General features: G+C 41.5%; 2 protein-coding genes across 6 annotated transcripts; both read left to right on the top strand.

Annotated features, from left to right (window-relative positions):
* Positions 1-713: 713 nt before the first annotated feature.
* Positions 714-5,555, top strand: LOC118936612. Of its 4 annotated transcripts, none has more exons than XM_036966202.1 (4): positions 714-966; positions 1,038-1,151; positions 1,745-1,834; positions 4,578-5,555. In XM_036966202.1, the coding sequence occupies exons 1-4, from the start codon at positions 757-759 to the stop codon at positions 4,686-4,688; spliced, it is 525 nt and encodes a 174-aa protein (XP_036822097.1). In that variant the 5' UTR covers positions 714-756; the 3' UTR covers positions 4,689-5,555. The 4 variants fall into 4 exon arrangements, 3 of the variants coding, with proteins under 3 accessions (XP_036822097.1, XP_036822098.1, XP_036822095.1); XM_036966203.1 differs by lacking the exon at positions 4,578-5,555 and adding an exon at positions 1,978-2,390 and having other exon boundaries at positions 717-966; XM_036966200.1 differs by lacking the exon at positions 4,578-5,555 and adding an exon at positions 1,974-2,406 and having other exon boundaries at positions 718-966.
* A 3,337-nt stretch (positions 5,556-8,892) lies between these two features.
* Positions 8,893-10,998, top strand: LOC118944824. Of its 2 annotated transcripts, none has more exons than XM_036966204.1 (4): positions 8,893-9,132; positions 9,227-9,340; positions 9,945-10,034; positions 10,174-10,998. In XM_036966204.1, exons 1-4 carry the CDS (start codon positions 8,923-8,925, stop codon positions 10,282-10,284), a joined length of 525 nt encoding a protein of 174 aa, XP_036822099.1. In that variant the 5' UTR covers positions 8,893-8,922; the 3' UTR covers positions 10,285-10,998. The 2 variants fall into 2 exon arrangements, with proteins under 2 accessions (XP_036822099.1, XP_036822100.1); XM_036966205.1 differs by having other exon boundaries at positions 10,178-10,535.
* Positions 10,999-18,740: the final 7,742 nt, after the last annotated feature.

Raw genomic sequence — 18,740 nt, 5'->3', positions numbered from 1 at the left:
CCCCGGTGCACAACTGAGCAAGAGGACAAGTACATTAGTGTCTAGTTTGATAAACCGACACCTCACAAGTCTTCAACTGCCAGCTTCATTAAATAATACCTGCAAAACACCAGCCTGGTTGAGAGAATGCAAAGCTGTCAAGGCAAAGGGGTGGCTACTTTGAAGAATCTGTTTTAACACTTTTTTGGTTACTAGATGATTCCATAGTTTTAATATCTTCCATTATTCTACAATGTAGAAAACAGTAAAATTTAAGAAAAACCATCGTAGGTATGTCCAAACTTTTGACTGGTACTTTCGAGCTGCTAAGTAACTACTTGATTGGTGAATGTCAACTGCTGGCTTATAGATTATGAATCGGTGCCTTGTATCACATTTCAGGTGTGACCCCAGATGTAGACAGTGTGGAAGAAACCAATTATATTACTTTGGGGGAGGAGTTTTTGATATTTCAACCTACTTGTCCTGATCGCGTCTGGTGTGGATGGACAAAATCAACATGCGGACGCAAGCGCGTGCCGAGTGTAGTCAGTATGTTGTGTTAACACTATGGTTTTGGCGTGCGCTCATGAAAATGTCACTGGACTTTAGCAAGACAACATATGAAGCATCTTTATTTGCTCCGCACTGGACCAATGAACTTCCATCCAACTTCCATCCAATGAACTTGAGTGAAAGTCCTTGAACCAAAGTTAATGTTTGCTCTGCATGTACATTTATACCTATTAGCATTGTGTCTAACTGTCCAGTGTTGAGATGGAGATGAGTGGCCTCCTGAGTGTTCTGCTGGTCACATCAGCAGCCTTGCTGTTTATAGCTAACGGACAGAGCAACTATGATATGTTGACGGAGGTTGACAAGAAACATGTTGACATGGCTATAAGATATGCAAATAAGAATAGTGAGATTCAGAAAAATAATCCAAAAGAGCACCTCAATTTTTTACAAGTTATTGGACAATCTGAGGTAAGATTTAAATTAATAATGTTTGTTTATTTCATGTATGATAATGGCTCCTTCCATCTTTCTGTCTACAGATCAATGCTCGGGAATTTAACATCAACTTGTTGTTGAAAGCAACAGACTGCCCTAAGGCCAGTAGTGATAGTGAACATAAACATCGCCCTGAATGTAGCTTTAAATCCAGAAGGGTGAGTAGTTCAGATTCTCCATGTGTCTTATATCCTCTTATCGCTTGGTAACATGCCATAGCTGTGCGTCTTAAATATCCACATACTATTTGAAACAGTTTTCGTTGTAAAGGATACATTCAACTACATGCTCTGGTTTAGAGCAGTGCTTCATGGCAGTAGTAAGGATCCTCCATGTGCGTGATTAGAGTTGTAGCCCTCTGTGATCATTTCTGATTTGTAGATAGTGAAGCTGAAGCAGATTTCAGTTAAAATATTGAATTTACCTCGACTCTGGACTATGAAGGAGGTCAGTACAAGCTCACCCATGTCCAAATACAGGAATTCAGTGTTTAGGGCTCCCATGTGGCGCACCGGTGTCACTACAGTCCCTGGTTTGAATCCAGGTTGTATCACATCCGGCCGTGATTGGGAGTCCCATAGGGTGGCGCACAATTGGCCCAGCATCGTCCGGGTTTGGCTGTCATTGTAAATAAGAATTTGTTCAACTGACTTGCCTAGTTAAATATAGGTTAAATGTAAAAATAACAAAAAACAAATTAATCAACCACTTCTATACATTTTTACTTAATGTGCTTTCTTTGTCTCTGCAGCCCTATATAAACTGTGTTGTTTGCAGCAAAGACTTCCATGACAGCACTGACCCCTACATTGACTGTGTTCTCCACAAAGATGTGAAGAAGGTGATATGCTTCAAAACATAGAAAAAAAATGTCATACACAAAAACTTTTACTTTAAAAATACAAATTTTGTTCAATTCTCATTTCATTCAACTTTTTCTCCTGACAAAATCATTGTTTTTATATGAATATTATTTTCAGCAAGATGACATCCGATATGACAAGTGTTCATCTCTAAAACTTGGAGGGCTTACAACTTTAGCCTTACATGCCGAAGAAGACCTTCAGACTGGATGCCTTGGCTGTTTCTGATAACTAATGAAAGAACGTGTCCAGAACGGATGGTCAGAGGCCGTCCTTATAAAGCAGCCTTTTGGGAGCTTCGGTTGGGATTTTAAAAACAATGCAATTGTCTCAAATACTCTTTCCAATTTTGAATCCCTTATATTATCGTATTCCGCATAGATAAAACATTCTAAACGTACCCTTCTTTGCTGATTCTCCACATATATTTAAAGAAAAATTGAGAACAGTCTGCTACTTAAGATTCGTATGGATTACCCCACAACTTATTTAAATGTTGTACGTTTACAAAATAAAATTACTGTTGAAAGTAAAGCTTACTCTAATTTAACCAGTATGAGGGGTGAAATAAGGATGTTATTGGATTCTTTTTTTTCTGAATCTTTAAAATTTGTTTTACAATTTTGGGAAGAAAATTGCCTGTATGTCTGCATATGTCTTGCAGTGTAAAATGATTGCAGCTCTGTTTCTACTTCTCTCAGGGCAGAGTGCCCACAGTCTTATCTCTGGGCAGCCAGGTCTGCCTGTGACCGCAGATCACCACTAGGTTTTTATAGGTAACATAATGAACTTAGGTCTGGTCCCTATGGCCAGGCTGTGTTCACGGAGTCTGCACATTGTCAATTCAGAATTTTCCTTAGTCACTGTGAACATACAGTGCCTTGCGAAAGTATTCGGCCCCCTTGAACTTTGCGACCTTTTGCCACATTTCAGGCTTCAAACATAAAGATATAAAACTGTATTTTTTTGTGAAGAATCAACAACAAGTGGGACACAATCACGAAGTGGAACGACATTTATTGGATATTTCAAACTTTTTTAACAAATCAAAAACTGAAAAATTGGGCGTGCAAAATTATTCAGCCCCCTTAAGTTAATACTTTGTAGCGCCACCTTTTGCTGCGATTACAGCTGTAAGTTGCTTGGGGTATGTCTATCAGTTTTGCACATCGAGAGAGGGCATTTTTTCCCATTCCTCCTTGCAAAACAGCTCGAGCTCAGTGAGGTTGGATGGAGAGCATTTGTGAACAGCAGTTTTCAGTTCTTTCCACAGATTCTCGATTGGATTCAGGTCTGGACTTTGACTTGGCCATTCTAACACCTGGATAGGTTTATTTTTGAACCATTCCATTGTAGATTTTGCTTTATGTTTTGGATCATTGTCTTGTTGGAAGGCAAATCTCCGTCCCAGTCTCAGGTCTTTTGCAGACTCCATCAGGTTTTCTTCCAGAATGGTCCTGTATTTGGCTCCATCCATCTTCCCATCAATTTTAACCATCTTCCCTGTCCCTGCTGAAGAAAAGCAGGCCCAAACCATGATGCTGCCACCACCATGTTTGACAGTGGGAATGGTGTGTTCAGCTGTGTTGCTTTTACGCCAAACATAACGTTTTGCATTGTTGCCAAAAAGTTCAATTTTGGTTTCATCTGACCAGAGCACCTTCTTCCACATGTTTGGTGTGTCTCCCAGGTGGCTTGTGGCAAACTTTAAACAACACTTTTTATGGATATCTTTAAGAAATGGCTTTCTTCTTGCCACTCTTCCATAAAGGCCAGATTTGTGCAATATACGACTGATTGTTGTCCTATGGACAGAGTCTCCCACCTCAGCTGTAGATCTCTGCGGTTCATCCAGAGTGATCATGGGCCTCTTGGCTGCATCTCTGATCAGTCTTCTCCTTGTATGAGCTGAAAGTTTAGAGGGACGGCCAGGTCTTGGTAGATTTGCAGTGGTCTGATACTCCTTTCATTTCAATATTATCTCTTGCACAGTGCTCCTTGGGATGTTTAAAGCTTGGGAAATCTTTTTGTATCCAAATCCGGCTTTAAACTTCTTCACAACAGTATCTCGGACCTGCCTGGTGTGTTCCTTGTTCTTCATGATGCTCTCTGCGCTTTTAACGGACCTCAGACTATCACAGTGCAGGTGCATTTATACGGAGACTTGATTACACAGAGGTGGATTGTATTTATCATCATTAGTCATTTAGGTCAACATTGGATCATTCAGAGATCCTCACTGAACTTCTGGAGAGAGTTTGCTGCACTGAAAGTAAAGGGGTTGAATAATTTTGCACGCCCAATTTTTCAGTTTTTGATTTGTTAAAAAAGTTTGAAATATCCAATAAATGTCGTTCCACTTCATGATTGTGTCCCACTTGTTGTTGATTCTTCACAAAAAAAATACAGTTTTATGTCTTTATACCTGCAAAACACCAGCCTGGTTGAGAGAATGCAAAGCTGTCAAGGCAAAGGGGTGGCTACTTTGAAGAATCTGTTTTAACACTGTTTTGGTTACTAGATGATGCCATAGTTTTAATATCTTCCATTATACAATGTAGAAAATAGTAAAATTTAAGAAAAACCATCGTAGGTATGTCCAAACTTTCGACTGGTACTGTTAATTTGAATTGATCGCACTGAATTCCGAACCTCGAGGTTTTGCAGTATTGCAAGTTTCTCCTGACAAAATCATTGTTTTTATATGAATATTATTTTCAGCAAGATGACGTCCGATATGACAAGTGTTCATCTCTTCTTCATGGAGGGCTTACAACTTTAGCCTTACATGCCGAAGAAGACCTTCAGACTGGATGCCTCGGCTGTTTCTGATAACTAATGAAAGAACGTGTCCAGCACTGATGGTCAGAGGCCGTCCTTTATAAAGCACTTCTGTCTTTGGATTTATAATGTAGCCTTTTGGGAGCTTCGGTTGGAATTGAACACAATGCAATTGTCTCAAAATTACTCTTTCCTCAGTTTTGAATCTCTCGTAATACACAGATAAATATTGTAAATGTACCCTTCTTTGCTGATTCTCCACATATATTCAAAGAAATTGAGAGCAGTCTGCTACTTAAGATTCACATGGATTACCCCGCTGCTTATTTCAAAATAATATTACTGTTGAAAGTAAAGCTTACTCTAACTTAACCAGTATGAGGGGTGAGAAATGAAATAAGGATGTTATTGGTTTCTTTTTTTCTGAATCTTAAAATTTGTTTTACAATTTTGGGAAGAAAATTGTCTGTATGTCTGCATATGTCTTGCAGTGTAAAATGATTGCAGCTCTGTTTCTACTTCTCTCAGGGCAGAGTGCCCACAGTCTTATCTCTGGGCAGCCAGGTCTGCCTGTGACCGCAGATCACTACTAGATTTTTATAGGTAACATAATGAACTTAGGTCTGGTCCCTATGGCCAGGCTGTGTTCACGGAGTCTGCACATTGTCAATTCAGAATTTTCCTTAGTCACTGTGAACATATGTCTGTAGACCAAACAGCATTAAAGTTTGCTGTGGGTTTTGTCTTTCTAAAAGGTGATATTTTTTATTTTAGATTCGATGACGGTTTGGTTGGTTAACAACAACCGGAACTTGGCTTAGATTGTTGTCGGACTTTAATCAAATATTATTTTAAGGGGTGGATCAGCTGTATTGCAGAAATAAATTCATTGCAAATCCTACAATGTGATTTTCTGGATTTTTTTTTCTCATTTTGTCTGTCATAGTTGAAGTGTACCTATGATAAATTACAGGCCTCATATTTTTAAGTGGGAGAACTTGCACTTGAACTTGGTGGCTGACTAAATACTTTTTTGCCCCACTGTGAAAACCAGACATGGTGTCCCCGATGTTTCCAGTATTTGTCTTATATTATCTCCAATGTATCGTCCATGTACAAAAAAAAAAACTGTCAATACTGTTTTAATTCTGTGTGCCAAGCATTTAGCTAGAATCTTTGCATCACACCACTGAAGTGTAAGAGGCCCCCAATTTGTTTAATGGATCATTATATATACCACTTGGATCCTGTTTCAGTAATGAAATCAGACCTTGTCTGATAATCTACCATTTATATAGGAGTGTGTAATGGTCGTTGTAAGGAGGAGACCAAGGCGCACATTCTCTTTTATTATAGAATGAACACTGAACAAACTAACAAATAACAGAACGACATGTGAAGCTATATAAACAAGTGCTGACAGGCAACTAGACAGACAAGAACCCACCAATACCCTAGGAAAATGGCTACCTAAATATGGTCCCCAACCAGAGACAACAATAAACAGCTACCTCTGATTGGGAACCATATCAGGCCACCATAGACCTACATATACCTAGACTTACAAAAACGAACATACCCACCCTAGTCACACCCTGACCTAACCAAAATGATAAAGATAACTAAGGTCAGGGTGTGACAGAGTGGTTAAAACATGCTAATAATGGTCCTCTGAGTTTATCAAAATAAGTTTTGTATACCTCCACTGGTATGCCATCCAGCCCTGGAGTTCTCAGCCTTTAATTGCATCAAGAAGTCCCCCTCTGTAATTTGGCCTTCACATGAGGCTTTCTGTACAAATGTTAATTTTACATTATTAATAGGAAGAAAATCCATACAACTAACTTTGGTTAGTGAAGATGGAAGAGACTGAAACGAAAACTGCATTTGTAGCAAGTTTCAATAAAAGAAATCTGTTGAAGATTAAATGATTTGGTGCATATTCCATCCAGTTCTCTTCATTTTTAAACTACACTGCTCAAAAAAAATAAAGGGAACACTAAAATAACACATCCTAGATCTGAATGAATGAAATATTCGTATTAAATACTTTGTTCTTTACATAGTTGAATGTGCTGACATCAAAATCACACACAAATTATGTAAATCAAATGTATCAACCCATGGAGGTCTGGATTTGGAGTCACACTCAAAATTAAAGTGGAAAACCACACTACAGGCTGATCCAACTTTGATGTAATGTCCTTTAAAACAAGTCAAAATGAGGCTCAGTAGTGTGTGTGGCCTCCACGTGCCTGTATGACCTCCCTAAAACGCCTGGGCATGCTCCTGCTGAGGTGGCAGATGGTCTCCTGAGGGATCTCCTCCCAGACCTGGACTAAAGCATCCACCAATTCCTGGACAGTCTGTGGTGCAACGTGGCGTCGGTGGATCGAGCGAGACATGATGTCCCAGATGTGCTCAATTGGATTCAGGTCTGGGGAACGGGCGGGCCATTCCATAGCATCAATGCCTTCCTCTTGCAGGATGTAAGTTGGACAGGTGACCTACTGTTGCAGAGTGGGGAGGTGCGCGGAGACGGAGAGCGTATTAAAATCCCCAAGCACAAATACTGGCTGGTCAGTTGATTGTGAAAACGCACCACTGAAACAGTCTCATCCTGTCAGTTTCCTTATTATTAGGTCCAGGCACATAGACCAGAGAAACGGTAATTTGTCCGCACTTGCGTGGTAGATACAATTAGAATACCAGTCTCTGGTGAACACTTGTTCAATCACATTACACTGCGTGGCTCAAGTATTATCTACAAAGATACATAGTCACCCGCCTATAGCTTTGTGTGACGTTGTTTTGTCTCCATCAATATTGTCCTGCTTGAGCCACGTTTCTGTAAAGCAGATTAAATTACTTCTCCTAAAGTCCTCTTCAAATGTAGCCCTTGCCGCTAACTCATCCAGTTTGTTATTTAATGACCACACATTTGACAGGGTGATCACCGGGAGCGGGTGACGTCTTCCCTGCCTCCGTAATCTGTTCCTGATACCAGCTCTTGAGCCGGAACGGAACATCATAACAAACGCGAGTAGTGAATAGACATCAATAACACAGCAGCAAACATTGTACAGGTTTTCTAACATTGTTCTTCCAAACTAGACAGCCTTACACTACCGTTCAAAAGTTTGGGGTCACTTAGAAATGTTTTGTCCATTTTTAAAATAACATCAAATTAATCAGAAGTGTTAATGTTGTAAATGACTTGTAGCTGGACATGGTAGATTTAAAAATAAATAAAATGGAATATCTACATTTATCAGCAACCATCACTCCTGTGCTCCAATGGCATGTTAGCTAATCCAAGTGTATCATTTTAAAAGGCTAATTGATCATTAGAAGACCCTATTGCAATGTATGTTAGCACAGCTGAAAACTGTTGTGCTGATTTAAAGAAGCAATAAAACTGGCCTTCTTTAGACTAGTTGAGAAACTGAAGATCTCGTACAACGCTGTTCACTACTCCCTACACAGAACAGCACAAACTGGCTCTAACCAGAATAGAAAGAGTGCGAGTCCCCGGTGCACAACTGAGCAAGAGGACAAGTACATTAGTGTCTAGTTTGATAAACCGACATCTCACAAGTCTTCAACTGCCAGCTTCATTAAATAATACCTGCAAAACACCAGCCTGGTTGAGAGAATGCAAAGCTGTCAAGGCAAAGGGGTGGCTACTTTGAAAAATCTGTTTTAACACTTTTTTGGTTACTAGATGATTCCATAGTTTTAATATCTTCCATTATTCTACAATGTAGAAAACAGTAAAATTTAAGAAAAACCATCGTAGGTATGTCCAAACTTTTGACTGGTACTTTCGAGCTGCTAAGTAACTACTTGATTGGTGAATGTCAACTGCTGGCTTATAGATTATGAATCGGTGCCTTGTATCACATTTCAGGTGTGACCCCAGATGTAGACAGTGTGGAAGAAACCAATTATATTACTTTGGGGGAGGAGTTTTTGATATTTCAACCTACTTGTCCTGATCGCGTCTGGTGTGGATGGACAAAATCAACATGCGGACGCAAGCGCGTGCCGAGTGTAGTCAGTATGTTGTGTTAACACTATGGTTTTGGCGTGCGCTCATGAAAATGTCACTGGACTTTAGCAAGACAACATATGAAGCATCTTTATTTGCTCCGCACTGGACCAATGAACTTCCATCCAACTTCCATCCAATGAACTTGAGTGAAAGTCCTTGAACCAAAGTTAATGTTTGATCTGCATGTACATTTATACCTATTAGCATTGTGTCTAACTGTCCAGTGTTGAGATGGAGATGAGTGGCCTCCTGAGTGTTCTGCTGGTCACATCAGCAGCCTTGCTGTTTATAGCTAACGGACAGAGCAACTATGATATGTTGACGGAGGTTGACAAGAAACATGTTGACATGGCTATAAGATATGCAAATAAGAATAGTGAGATTCAGAAAAATAATCCAAAAGAGCACCTCAATTTTTTACAAGTTATTGGACAATCTGAGGTAAGATTTAAATTAATAATGTTTGTTTATTTCATGTATGATTCACTGTTTATCATAAATATGATAATGGCTCCTTCCATCTTTCTGTCTACAGATCAATGCTCGGGAATTTAACATCAACTTGTTGTTGAAAGCAACAGACTGCCCTAAGGCCAGTAGTGATAGTGAACATAAACATCGCCCTGAATGTAGCTTTAAATCCAGAAGGGTGAGTAGTTCAGATTCTCCATGTGTCTTATATCCTCTTATCGCTTGGTAACATGCCATAGCTGTGCGTCTTAAATATCCACATACTATTTGAAACAGTTTTCTTTGTAAAGGATACATTCAACTCCATGCTCTGGTTTAGAGCAGTGCTTCATGGCAGTAGTAAGGATCCTCCATGTGCGTGATTAGAGTTGTAGCCCTCTGTGATCATTTCTGATTTGTAGATAGTGAAGCTGAAGCACAAGAGGAGTAGATTTCAGTTAAAATATTGAATTTACCTCGACTCTGGACTATGAAGGAGGTCAGTACAAGCTCACCCATGTCCAAATGCAGGAATTCAGTGTTTAGGGCTCCCATGTGGCGCACCGGTGTCACTACAGTCCCTGGTTTGAATCCAGGTTGTATCACATCCGGCCGTGATTGGGAGTCCCATAGGGTGGCGCACAATTGGCCCAGCATCGTCCGGGTTTGGCTGTCATTGTAAATAAGAATTTGTTCAACTGACTTGCCTAGTTAAATATAGGTTAAATGTAAAAATAACAAAAAACAAATTAATCAACCACGTCTATACATTTTTACTTAATGTGCTTTCTTTGTCTCTGCAGCCTTATATAAACTGTGTTGTTTGCAGCAAAGACTTCCATGACAGCACTGACCCCTACATTGACTGTGTTCTCCACAAAGATGTGAAGAAGGTAATATGCTTCAAAACATAGAAAAAAAATGTCATACACAAAAACTTTTACTTTAAAAATACAAATTTTGTTCAATTCTCATTTCATTCAACTTTTTCTCCTGACAAAATCATTGTTTTTATATGAATATTATTTTCAGCAAGATGACATCCGATATGACAAGTGTTCATCTCTAAAACTTGGAGGGCTTACAACTTTAGCCTTACATGCCGAAGAAGACCTTCAGACTGGATGCCTTGGCTGTTTCTGATAACTAATGAAAGAACGTGTCCAGAACGGATGGTCAGAGGCCGTCCTTATAAAGCAGCCTTTTGGGAGCTTCGGTTGGGATTTTAAAAACAATGCAATTGTCTCAAATACTCTTTCCAATTTTGAATCCCTTATATTATCGTATTCCGCATAGATAAAATATTCTAAACGTACCCTTTGCTGATTCTCCACATATATTTAAAGAAAAATTGAGAACAGTCTGCTACTTAAGATTCGTATGGATTACCCCACAATTTATTTCAATGTTGTACGTTTATAAAATAAAATTACTGTTGAAAGTAAAGCTTACTCTAACTTAACCAGTATGAGGGGTGAGAAATGAAATAAGGATGTTATTGGATTCTTTTTTTCTGAATCTTAAAATTTGTTTTACAATTTTGGGAAGAAAATTGCCTGTATGTGTCTTGCAGTGTAAAATGATTGCAGCTCTGTTTCTACTTCTCTCAGGGCAGAGTGCCCACAGTCTTATCTCTGGGCAGCCAGGTCTGCCTGTGACCGCAGATCACCACTAGGTTTTTATAGGTAACATAATGAACTTAGAGTCTGGTCCCTATGGCCAGGCTGTGTTCACGGAGTCTGCACATTGTCAATTCAGAATTTTCCTTAGTCACTGTGAACATACAGTGCCTTGCGAAAGTATTCGGCCCCCTTGAACTTTGCGACCTTTTGCCACATTTCAGGCTTCAAACATGAAGAATCAACAACAAGTGGGACACAATCACGAAGTGGAACGACATTTATTGGATATTTCAAACTTTTTTAACAAATCAAAAACTGAAAAATTGGGCGTGCAAAATTATTCAGCCCCCTTAAGTTAATACTTTGTAGCGCCACCTTTTGCTGCGATTACAGCTGTAAGTTGCTTGGGGTATGTCTCTATCAGTTTTGCACATCGAGAGACTGACATTTTTTCCCATTCCTCCTTGCAAAACAGCTCGAGCTCAGTGAGGTTGGATGGAGAGCATTTGTGAACAGCAGTTTTCAGTTCTTTCCACAGATTCTCGATTGGATTCATGTCTGGACTTTGACTTGGCCATTCTAACACCTGGATATGTTTATTTTTGAACCATTCCATTGTAGATTTTGCTTTATGTTTTGGATCATTGTCTTGTTGGAAGACAAATCTCCGTCCCAGTCTCAGGTCTTTTGCAGACTCCAGGTTTTCTTCCAGAATGGTCCTGTATTTGGCTCCATCCATCTTCCCATCAATTTTAACCATCTTTCCTGTCCCTGCTGAAGAAAAGCAGGCCCAAACCATGATGCTGCCACCACCATGTTTGACAGTGGGAATGGTGTGTTCAGCTGTGTTGCTTTTACGCCAAACATAACGTTTTGCATTGTTGCCAAAAAGTTCAATTTTGGTTTCATCTGACCAGAGCACCTTCTTCCACATGTTTGGTGTGTCTCCCAGGTGGCTTGTGGCAAACTTTAAACAACACTTTTTATGGATATCTTTAAGAAATGGCTTTCTTCTTGCCACTCTTCCATAAAGGCCAGATTTGTGCAATATACGACTGATTGTTGTCCTATGGACAGAGTCTCCCACCTCAGCTGTAGATCTCTGCGGTTCATCCAGAGTGATCATGGGCCTCTTGGCTGCATCTCTGATCAGTCTTCTCCTTGTATGAGCTGAAAGTTTAGAGGGACGGCCAGGTCTTGGTAGATTTGCAGTGGTCTGATACTCCTTTAATTTCAATATTATCTCTTGCACAGTGCTCCTTGGGATGTTTAAAGCTTGGGAAATCTTTTTGTATCCAAATCCGGCTTTAAACTTCTTCACAACAGTATCTCGGACCTGCCTGGTGTGTTCCTTGTTCTTCATGATGCTCTCTGCGCTTTTAACGGACCTCAGACTATCACAGTGCAGGTGCATTTATACGGAGACTTGATTACACACAGGTGGATTGTATTTATCATCATTAGTCATGTAGGTCAACATTGGATCATTCAGAGATCCTCACTGAACTTCTGGAGAGAGTTTGCTGCACTGAAAGTAAAGGGGTTGAATAATTTTGCACACCCAACTTTTCAGTTTTTGATTTGTTAAGTTTGAAATATCCAATAAATGTCGTTCCACTTCATGATTGTGTCCCACTTGTTGTTGATTCTTCACAAAAAAATACAGTTTTATATCTTTATGTTTGAAGCCTGAAATGTGGCAAAAGGTCGCAAAGTTCAAGGGGGCCGAATACTTTCGCAAGGCACTGTATGTCTGTAGAACAAACAGCAGTAAAGTTTGCTTTGGGTTTTGGGAGGTTAACAACCTTCTGGTTGGAGCTGGTATCGGGTTATTGTCTACAGAAGGACAAAACAGGCATTAGTTTCTTATTGAACATTCCACACTATGTTGCTATATTTAATTATGAATGCATTCATTTTTGGGGGGGTAATTGTTTTTCTTTCAAGTTGTATTGTTTAAGATTAACATTTAATTTACCTTTTTTAAATATAAGAACTCACCTTCGGAGAACTGCCTGTTTAGAACTGGAGGCCATTATGGGACGGCTACATTTCAGGTGTAGAGGTGGGTGTTTGTATTTTCCAACAAGCCACTGTGCTCTCCTCTTTCACTCATCTGCCTTTTTATTCTGTCACATCCCAACTGGGGCCTTTGGGCCTTAACTGCTGATCCCTTTTCCAAATATAGTGTTGGAGAGCATACATTCTTGTCCCAGGCAAGGTGTCAAGCTGCCTTATCCAGCACACACACATAGTGGATAACAAATATTCAGGTACATAAAAAGTTGTCAATATAAAAATACATTTTCAAACAAGTTAACTTTGTTTACATTCTGTGGAGTTATAGAGTGCATTGGTCACAGTCCCAAAGCCAGCCCTCTGTAAAGCTCTATCCAGTAGTAGATCTTAGGAAACTGGGACTATCCCGAACTTCAACAAGTGAAGGTGTGCAGCAACCAATCAGAGATTAGTGGGCGTCCGTAGGGGGCTGGCAGGGGGGGTTTACTCCCTGCTGTCACCTCTCGTATCGATAGTTACCGGAGTTGTAATTCTAGTTGTATGAGTGGAGCGGAGCCCCATAGTGGAGCTCTGCTCCTAGTGGTTTATCCCGCTACCTAGGGAGCGAATAGCCTGTGAAAATTATGCACACACTTGCAGCCAATGGGAGTACAGGTGTCCCTTCCTCCCATTATCTTCAGTGAGACTGGGGGTCGGCAGGGCCTTAAGTCCTATGGGGCTCCACTCACAGAACTGGTGTTACAACTCCGGCAACTATATGTTCTATATAGGGGAGCTCATGTGATTTACACAACATGCCTACCATTTTGAAGCAAACAAGAAATAAAAACATGTGCATAACTATTCACCACCTTTTGGCAGCAATTACATCCCAAGAGACTTGTAGCTATGTCTCTATAAGCTTGGTACATCTAACCACTGGTAATTTTGCCCATTCTTCAAGACCAATCTGGATGGGTTCCGCTGGTATGCAACAATCTTTAAGTCATACCACAGATTCTCAATTGGATTTAGGTCCGGGCTTTGACTAGGCCATTCCAAGACATTGAAATGTTTCCCCTTCAACCAGTCGAGTGTTGCTTTAGCGTCATTGTCCTGCTGGAAGGTGAACCTCCATCCGTCTCAAATCTCGTTGACTGAAACCGGTTTCCCTCTATTTAGCGCATCCAGCATTCCTTCTATTTTGATCAGTTTCCCGGCCCCTGACGATTTTAAAAATAGCGCCACCACCTTGCTTCACTGTGGGGATGGTGTTCTACGGGTGATGAGGTGTTGGGTTTGCGACAGAGTTTTTCTTTGATTGCCAAAAAGCTAAATCTTAGTCTCATCTGACCAGAGTACCTTCTTCCATATGTTTGGGTAATCTCCCACATGTCTTTTGGCGAACACCAAATGTGTTTGCTTATTTATGGCTTTTTTCTGGCCACATACTGTAAAGCCCAGCTCTGTGGAGTGTACGCCTGTCCTTTGGACAGATACTCCAAACTCTGCTTTGCAGCTCCTTCAGGGTAATCTTTGGTCTCTTTGGTGGGCGGCCCTCTCTTGGCAGGTTTGTTGTGGTGCCATATTCTTAAACATTTTTAATAATGGATTTAATGGTGTTCTGTGGGATGTTCACAGTTTGGGATTTTTTTTTAATAACCCAACCCTGATCTGTACTTGTCCACAACTTTGTCCCTGACCTGTTTGGAGAGATTCTTGGTTTTGGTGGTGTTGAAGACTCTGGGGCCTTTCAGAATGTGTGTGTGTGTGTGTGTGTGTGTGTGTGTGTGTGTGTGTGTGTGTGTGTGTGTGTGTGTATACACTTAGATTGCACACAGTTAAATAAAAGTTCACCTATGTGACTTCTGAGGGTAATTGGTTGCACCAGATCTTAAGGGGGTGAATACATATGCACGCACCACTTTAATGTTGTTTATTTTAAACAAGTAATTTTTTTCATTTCACTTCAACAATTTGGACATGTCCATTACATCAAATCAAAATAAAAATCTATTTAAATTGGTTGTAATTGGGGAGAAAAACAGTAAAAATTAAACAAAAAAATATACCCTGCTCAAGTAAATAAAGGGAATACTAAAATAACACAGCCAAGATTCTTATTAAATACTTTTTTTTTTTCATAGTTGAATGTGCTGACAACAATCACACAAAGATTATCAATGGAAATCAAATGTATCAACCTATGGAGGTCTGGGTTTGGAGTCACACTCAAAATTAAAGTGGAAACTACAGGCTGATCCAACTGATGTAATGTCCTTAAAACAAGTCAAAATGAGGCTCCGTAGTGTGTGTGGCCTCCACGTGCCTGTATGACCTCCCTACAACGCCTGGGCATGCTCCTGTTGAGGTGGCGGATGGACACCCCCAATAAAGGAGTGGTTCTGCAGGTGATAACCACAGACCACTTGTCAGTTCCTATGCTTCCTGGCTGATGTTTTGGTCACTTTTGAATGCTGGCGGTGGTTTCACTCTAGTGGTAGCATGAGACGGAGTCTACAACCCACACAAGTGGCTCAGGTAGTGCAGCTCATCCAGGATGGCACATCAATGCGAGCTGTGGCAAGAAGGTTTGTGTCTGTCAGCGTAGTGTCCAGAGCATGGAGGAGCTACTAGGAGACAGGCCAGTACATCAGGAGACGTGGAGGAGGCCGTAGGAGGGCAACAACCCAGCAGCAGGACCGCTACCTCCGCCTTTGTGCAAGGAGGAGCAGGAGGAGCACTGCCAGATCCCTGCAAAATGACCTCCAGCAGGCCACAAATGTGCATGTGTATGCTCAAACGGTCAGAAACAGACTCCATGAGGGTGGTATGAGGGCCCGCGTCCACAGGTGGGGGTTGTGATTACAGCCCAACACTGTGCAGGACTTTTGGCATTTGCCAGAGAACACCAAGATTGGCAAATTCGCCACTGGCGCCCTGTGCTTTTCACAGATGAAAGCAGGTTCACACTGAGCACATGTGACAGAGTCTGGAGACGCCGTGGAGAACGTTCTGCTGCCTGCAACATCCTCCAGCATGACCGGTTTGGCGATGGGTCAGTCATGGTGTGGGGTGGCATTTCTTTGGGGGGGCCGCAAACCTCCATGTGCTCGCCAGAGGTAGCCTGACTGCCATTAGGTACCGAGATGAGATCCTCAGATCCCTTGTGAGACCATATGCTGGTGCGGTTGGCCCTGGGTTCCTCCTAATGCAAGACAATGCTAGACTTCATGTGGCTGGAGTGTCAGCAGTTCCTGCAAGAGGAAGGCATTGATGCTATGGAATGGCCCGCCCGTTCCCCAGACTTGAATCCAATTGAGCACATCTGGGACATCATGTCTCACTCCATCCACCACAGACTGTCCAGGAGTTGGCGGATGTCCAGGTCTGGGAGGAGATCCTTCAGGAGACCATCCGCCACCTCAGCAGGAGCATGCCCAGGCGTTGTAGGGCGGTCATACAGGCACGTGGAGGCCACACACACACTACTGAGCCTCATTTTGACTTGTTTTAAAGGACATTACATCAAAGTTGGATCAGCCTGTAGTGTGGTTTTCCACTTTCATTTTGAGTGTGACTCCAAATCCAGACCTCCATGGGTTGATACATTTGATTTCCATTGATAATTTGTGTGATTTTGTTGCCAGCACATTCAACTATATAAAGAAAAAAGTATTTAATAAGAATATTTCATTCATTCAGATTTAGGATGTGTTATTTTAGTGTTCCCTTTATTTTTTTTGCTTTGAGAAAATGCCCAGAGTTTGCAATCAGCTTCACCTGGAATGCTTTTCCAACAGTCTTGAAGGAGTTCCCACGTATGCTGAGCACTTGTTATATAGCCTACTTTTGACAAATATAGCCGTGAAGTTCATCATTTATTTAATCTGTAGCCTAATAAACTGCATGGTTTCCTGAGTTGTCGTTTGAGGACCACACACACCATAGCGTGACTCCAAGTTTACTTCGATATGGTTATTAAATTTGCTAATTTCTTGCTTTAATGAATTTTACCGACAAAAGATCCCACCATGTCAAACGAACAAATGATCTGTCAGTTTTAATAAAATTGTACCGAATGACATTACTTGGATGGAAATGTGGTTAATGAAAAACTTTTATAGAGACATAGTATTTACCCCACAACCTTGACAATGACTGCAATACAAGAATGGTGCCGAAGGGGGTCGCTGCCGTTTTACGGGCCTCTAACCAATCATGCTATTCTGTGTTTTTTTCACGTTTGTACATAATATTTCTGCCACCATCAGAACAGCGATTCCTCAGCTCTGACAACCCCCTAATGTCCATGCCCCGAGGAGATCTAATTAGCACAATAGTAAAATCCCTATAATCTGTCAGTTTAATGAATCGAAGGCGAAAGATTTACGGCTCCTCCCGGACCAGACCCAAATCCTCGTCATTCGCCTGATGAGACGCCGATACAGGGGCTGCGGAGAATTCATCGGCAAGTGGATAATCCACCTTTACCATCTGTCCTACCCGCGAACGTGCAAACAATGGAGAATGAACTGGATGAGCTCCCTTCGAGACTATCCTACCAACGTGACATTAAATCCATGTCCTCGTTCACCGAGTCGTGGCTGAAAGAGAACATGGATTATATACACAGTTGGTTTTCTGTGCATCGGCAAGACAGAACAGCAACCAACGATAAGATGAGGGGTGGTGGTCTGTCTATTTGTAAATAAAAGCTCTAATGTTAAGTCTTGAGGTTTTGCTTGTAAAGTACCTCATGATAAGCTGTAGACCACACTATTTACCAAGAGAGTTATCTATATTTTTCATAGCTGTCTATTTACCACCACAAACCGAAGCAGGCACCGAGACCGCACTCAACGAGCCGTATAAGGCCATAAGCAAACAAGATGACGCTCACCCAGAAGAGGCACTCCTAGTGGCCGGGGACTTTAATGCAGGAAAACGTATCTGTTTTACTGGATTTCTACCAGCATGTCACATGCGCAACCAAAGTAAGAAAATAAATACACCTTTACTCCACACACAGGGGCGCGTACAAAGCTCTCCCTCACCCTCCATTTGGCAAATCTGACCATAATTCTATGATTCCTGCTTACAAGTAAAAACGAATGCAGGAAGTCTCAGTGACTCACTCAATTCGGAAGTGGTCAGATGACGCGGATGCTAAGCTACATAACTGTTTGGCTAGCACAGACTGGGATTCATCCGATGACATTGAAGAGTATACCACATCAGTCACCGGCTTCATCGACGACGTCGTCGTCATCCCCTCAGTGTCCGTACGTACATATCCCAACCAGAAGCCATGGATTACAGGCAACATCTGCACTGAGCTAAAGTCTAGAGCTGCCGCTTTCAAAGTGTGGGACACTAATCCGGACGCTCATAAGAAATCCTGCTATGACCTCCAACAAACAATCAAAGCTTCAACACAAGACTAAAATGGAATCCTACTACACCGGCTCGGACGCTCGTCGGATGTGGCATGGAACTGTCCAGTGACGCGAGCCTACCAGACTAGCTAAAGCCTTCTTTGCTAGCTTCGAGGCAAGCAACACTGAACCATGCATGGGAGCACTAGCTGTGCCGGACGACTGACCACGCTCTCCAAACGGATCAACATTCACAAGGCCGCAGGGCCAGACAGATTACCAGGACGTATCCACTGACCAACTGGCAAGTGTCTTCACTGACATTTTTAACCTCTCCCTGACCAAGTCTATAATACCTACATGTTTCAAGCAGACCACCCTAGTCCCCATGCCCAAGGAAACAAAGGGGCTAATTGTAGACAACAGGAAAAGGAGGGCCAAGCACACTGCCATTCATATCTACGGGGCTGTAGTGGAGCGGTTCGAGAGCTTGGTGTCCACATCACTAACAAACTCATTGTCCAAACACACCAAGACAGTAGTGAAGAGGGCAAGACAATTCCTATTCCCTCAGGAAAATTAAAAATATTTATTTGGCTTG

Source organism: Oncorhynchus mykiss, chromosome 28 (genome assembly GCF_013265735.2).
Source record: "Oncorhynchus mykiss isolate Arlee chromosome 28, USDA_OmykA_1.1, whole genome shotgun sequence".
Classification (NCBI taxonomy): domain Eukaryota; kingdom Metazoa; phylum Chordata; class Actinopteri; order Salmoniformes; family Salmonidae; genus Oncorhynchus; species Oncorhynchus mykiss.
Note: the sequence above shows the minus strand (reverse complement) of the source record. Positions and strands in the feature narration are given on the sequence as shown.

Excerpts from the sequence above, each read along its gene's own strand:
- LOC118944824 (XM_036966204.1), top strand. The coding sequence starts at position 8,923 with ATGGAGATGAGTGGCCTCCTGAGTGTTCTGCTGGTCACATCAGCAGCC. Across the intron at positions 9,133-9,226 it reads AAGTTATTGGACAATCTGAG|ATCAATGCTCGGGAATTTAA; the intron begins GTAAGATTTAAA and ends TTCTGTCTACAG. Across the intron at positions 9,341-9,944 it reads GTAGCTTTAAATCCAGAAGG|CCTTATATAAACTGTGTTGT; the intron begins GTGAGTAGTTCA and ends TTGTCTCTGCAG.
- LOC118936612 (XM_036966202.1), top strand. The coding sequence starts at position 757 with ATGGAGATGAGTGGCCTCCTGAGTGTTCTGCTGGTCACATCAGCAGCC. Across the intron at positions 967-1,037 it reads AAGTTATTGGACAATCTGAG|ATCAATGCTCGGGAATTTAA; the intron begins GTAAGATTTAAA and ends TTCTGTCTACAG. Across the intron at positions 1,152-1,744 it reads GTAGCTTTAAATCCAGAAGG|CCCTATATAAACTGTGTTGT; the intron begins GTGAGTAGTTCA and ends TTGTCTCTGCAG.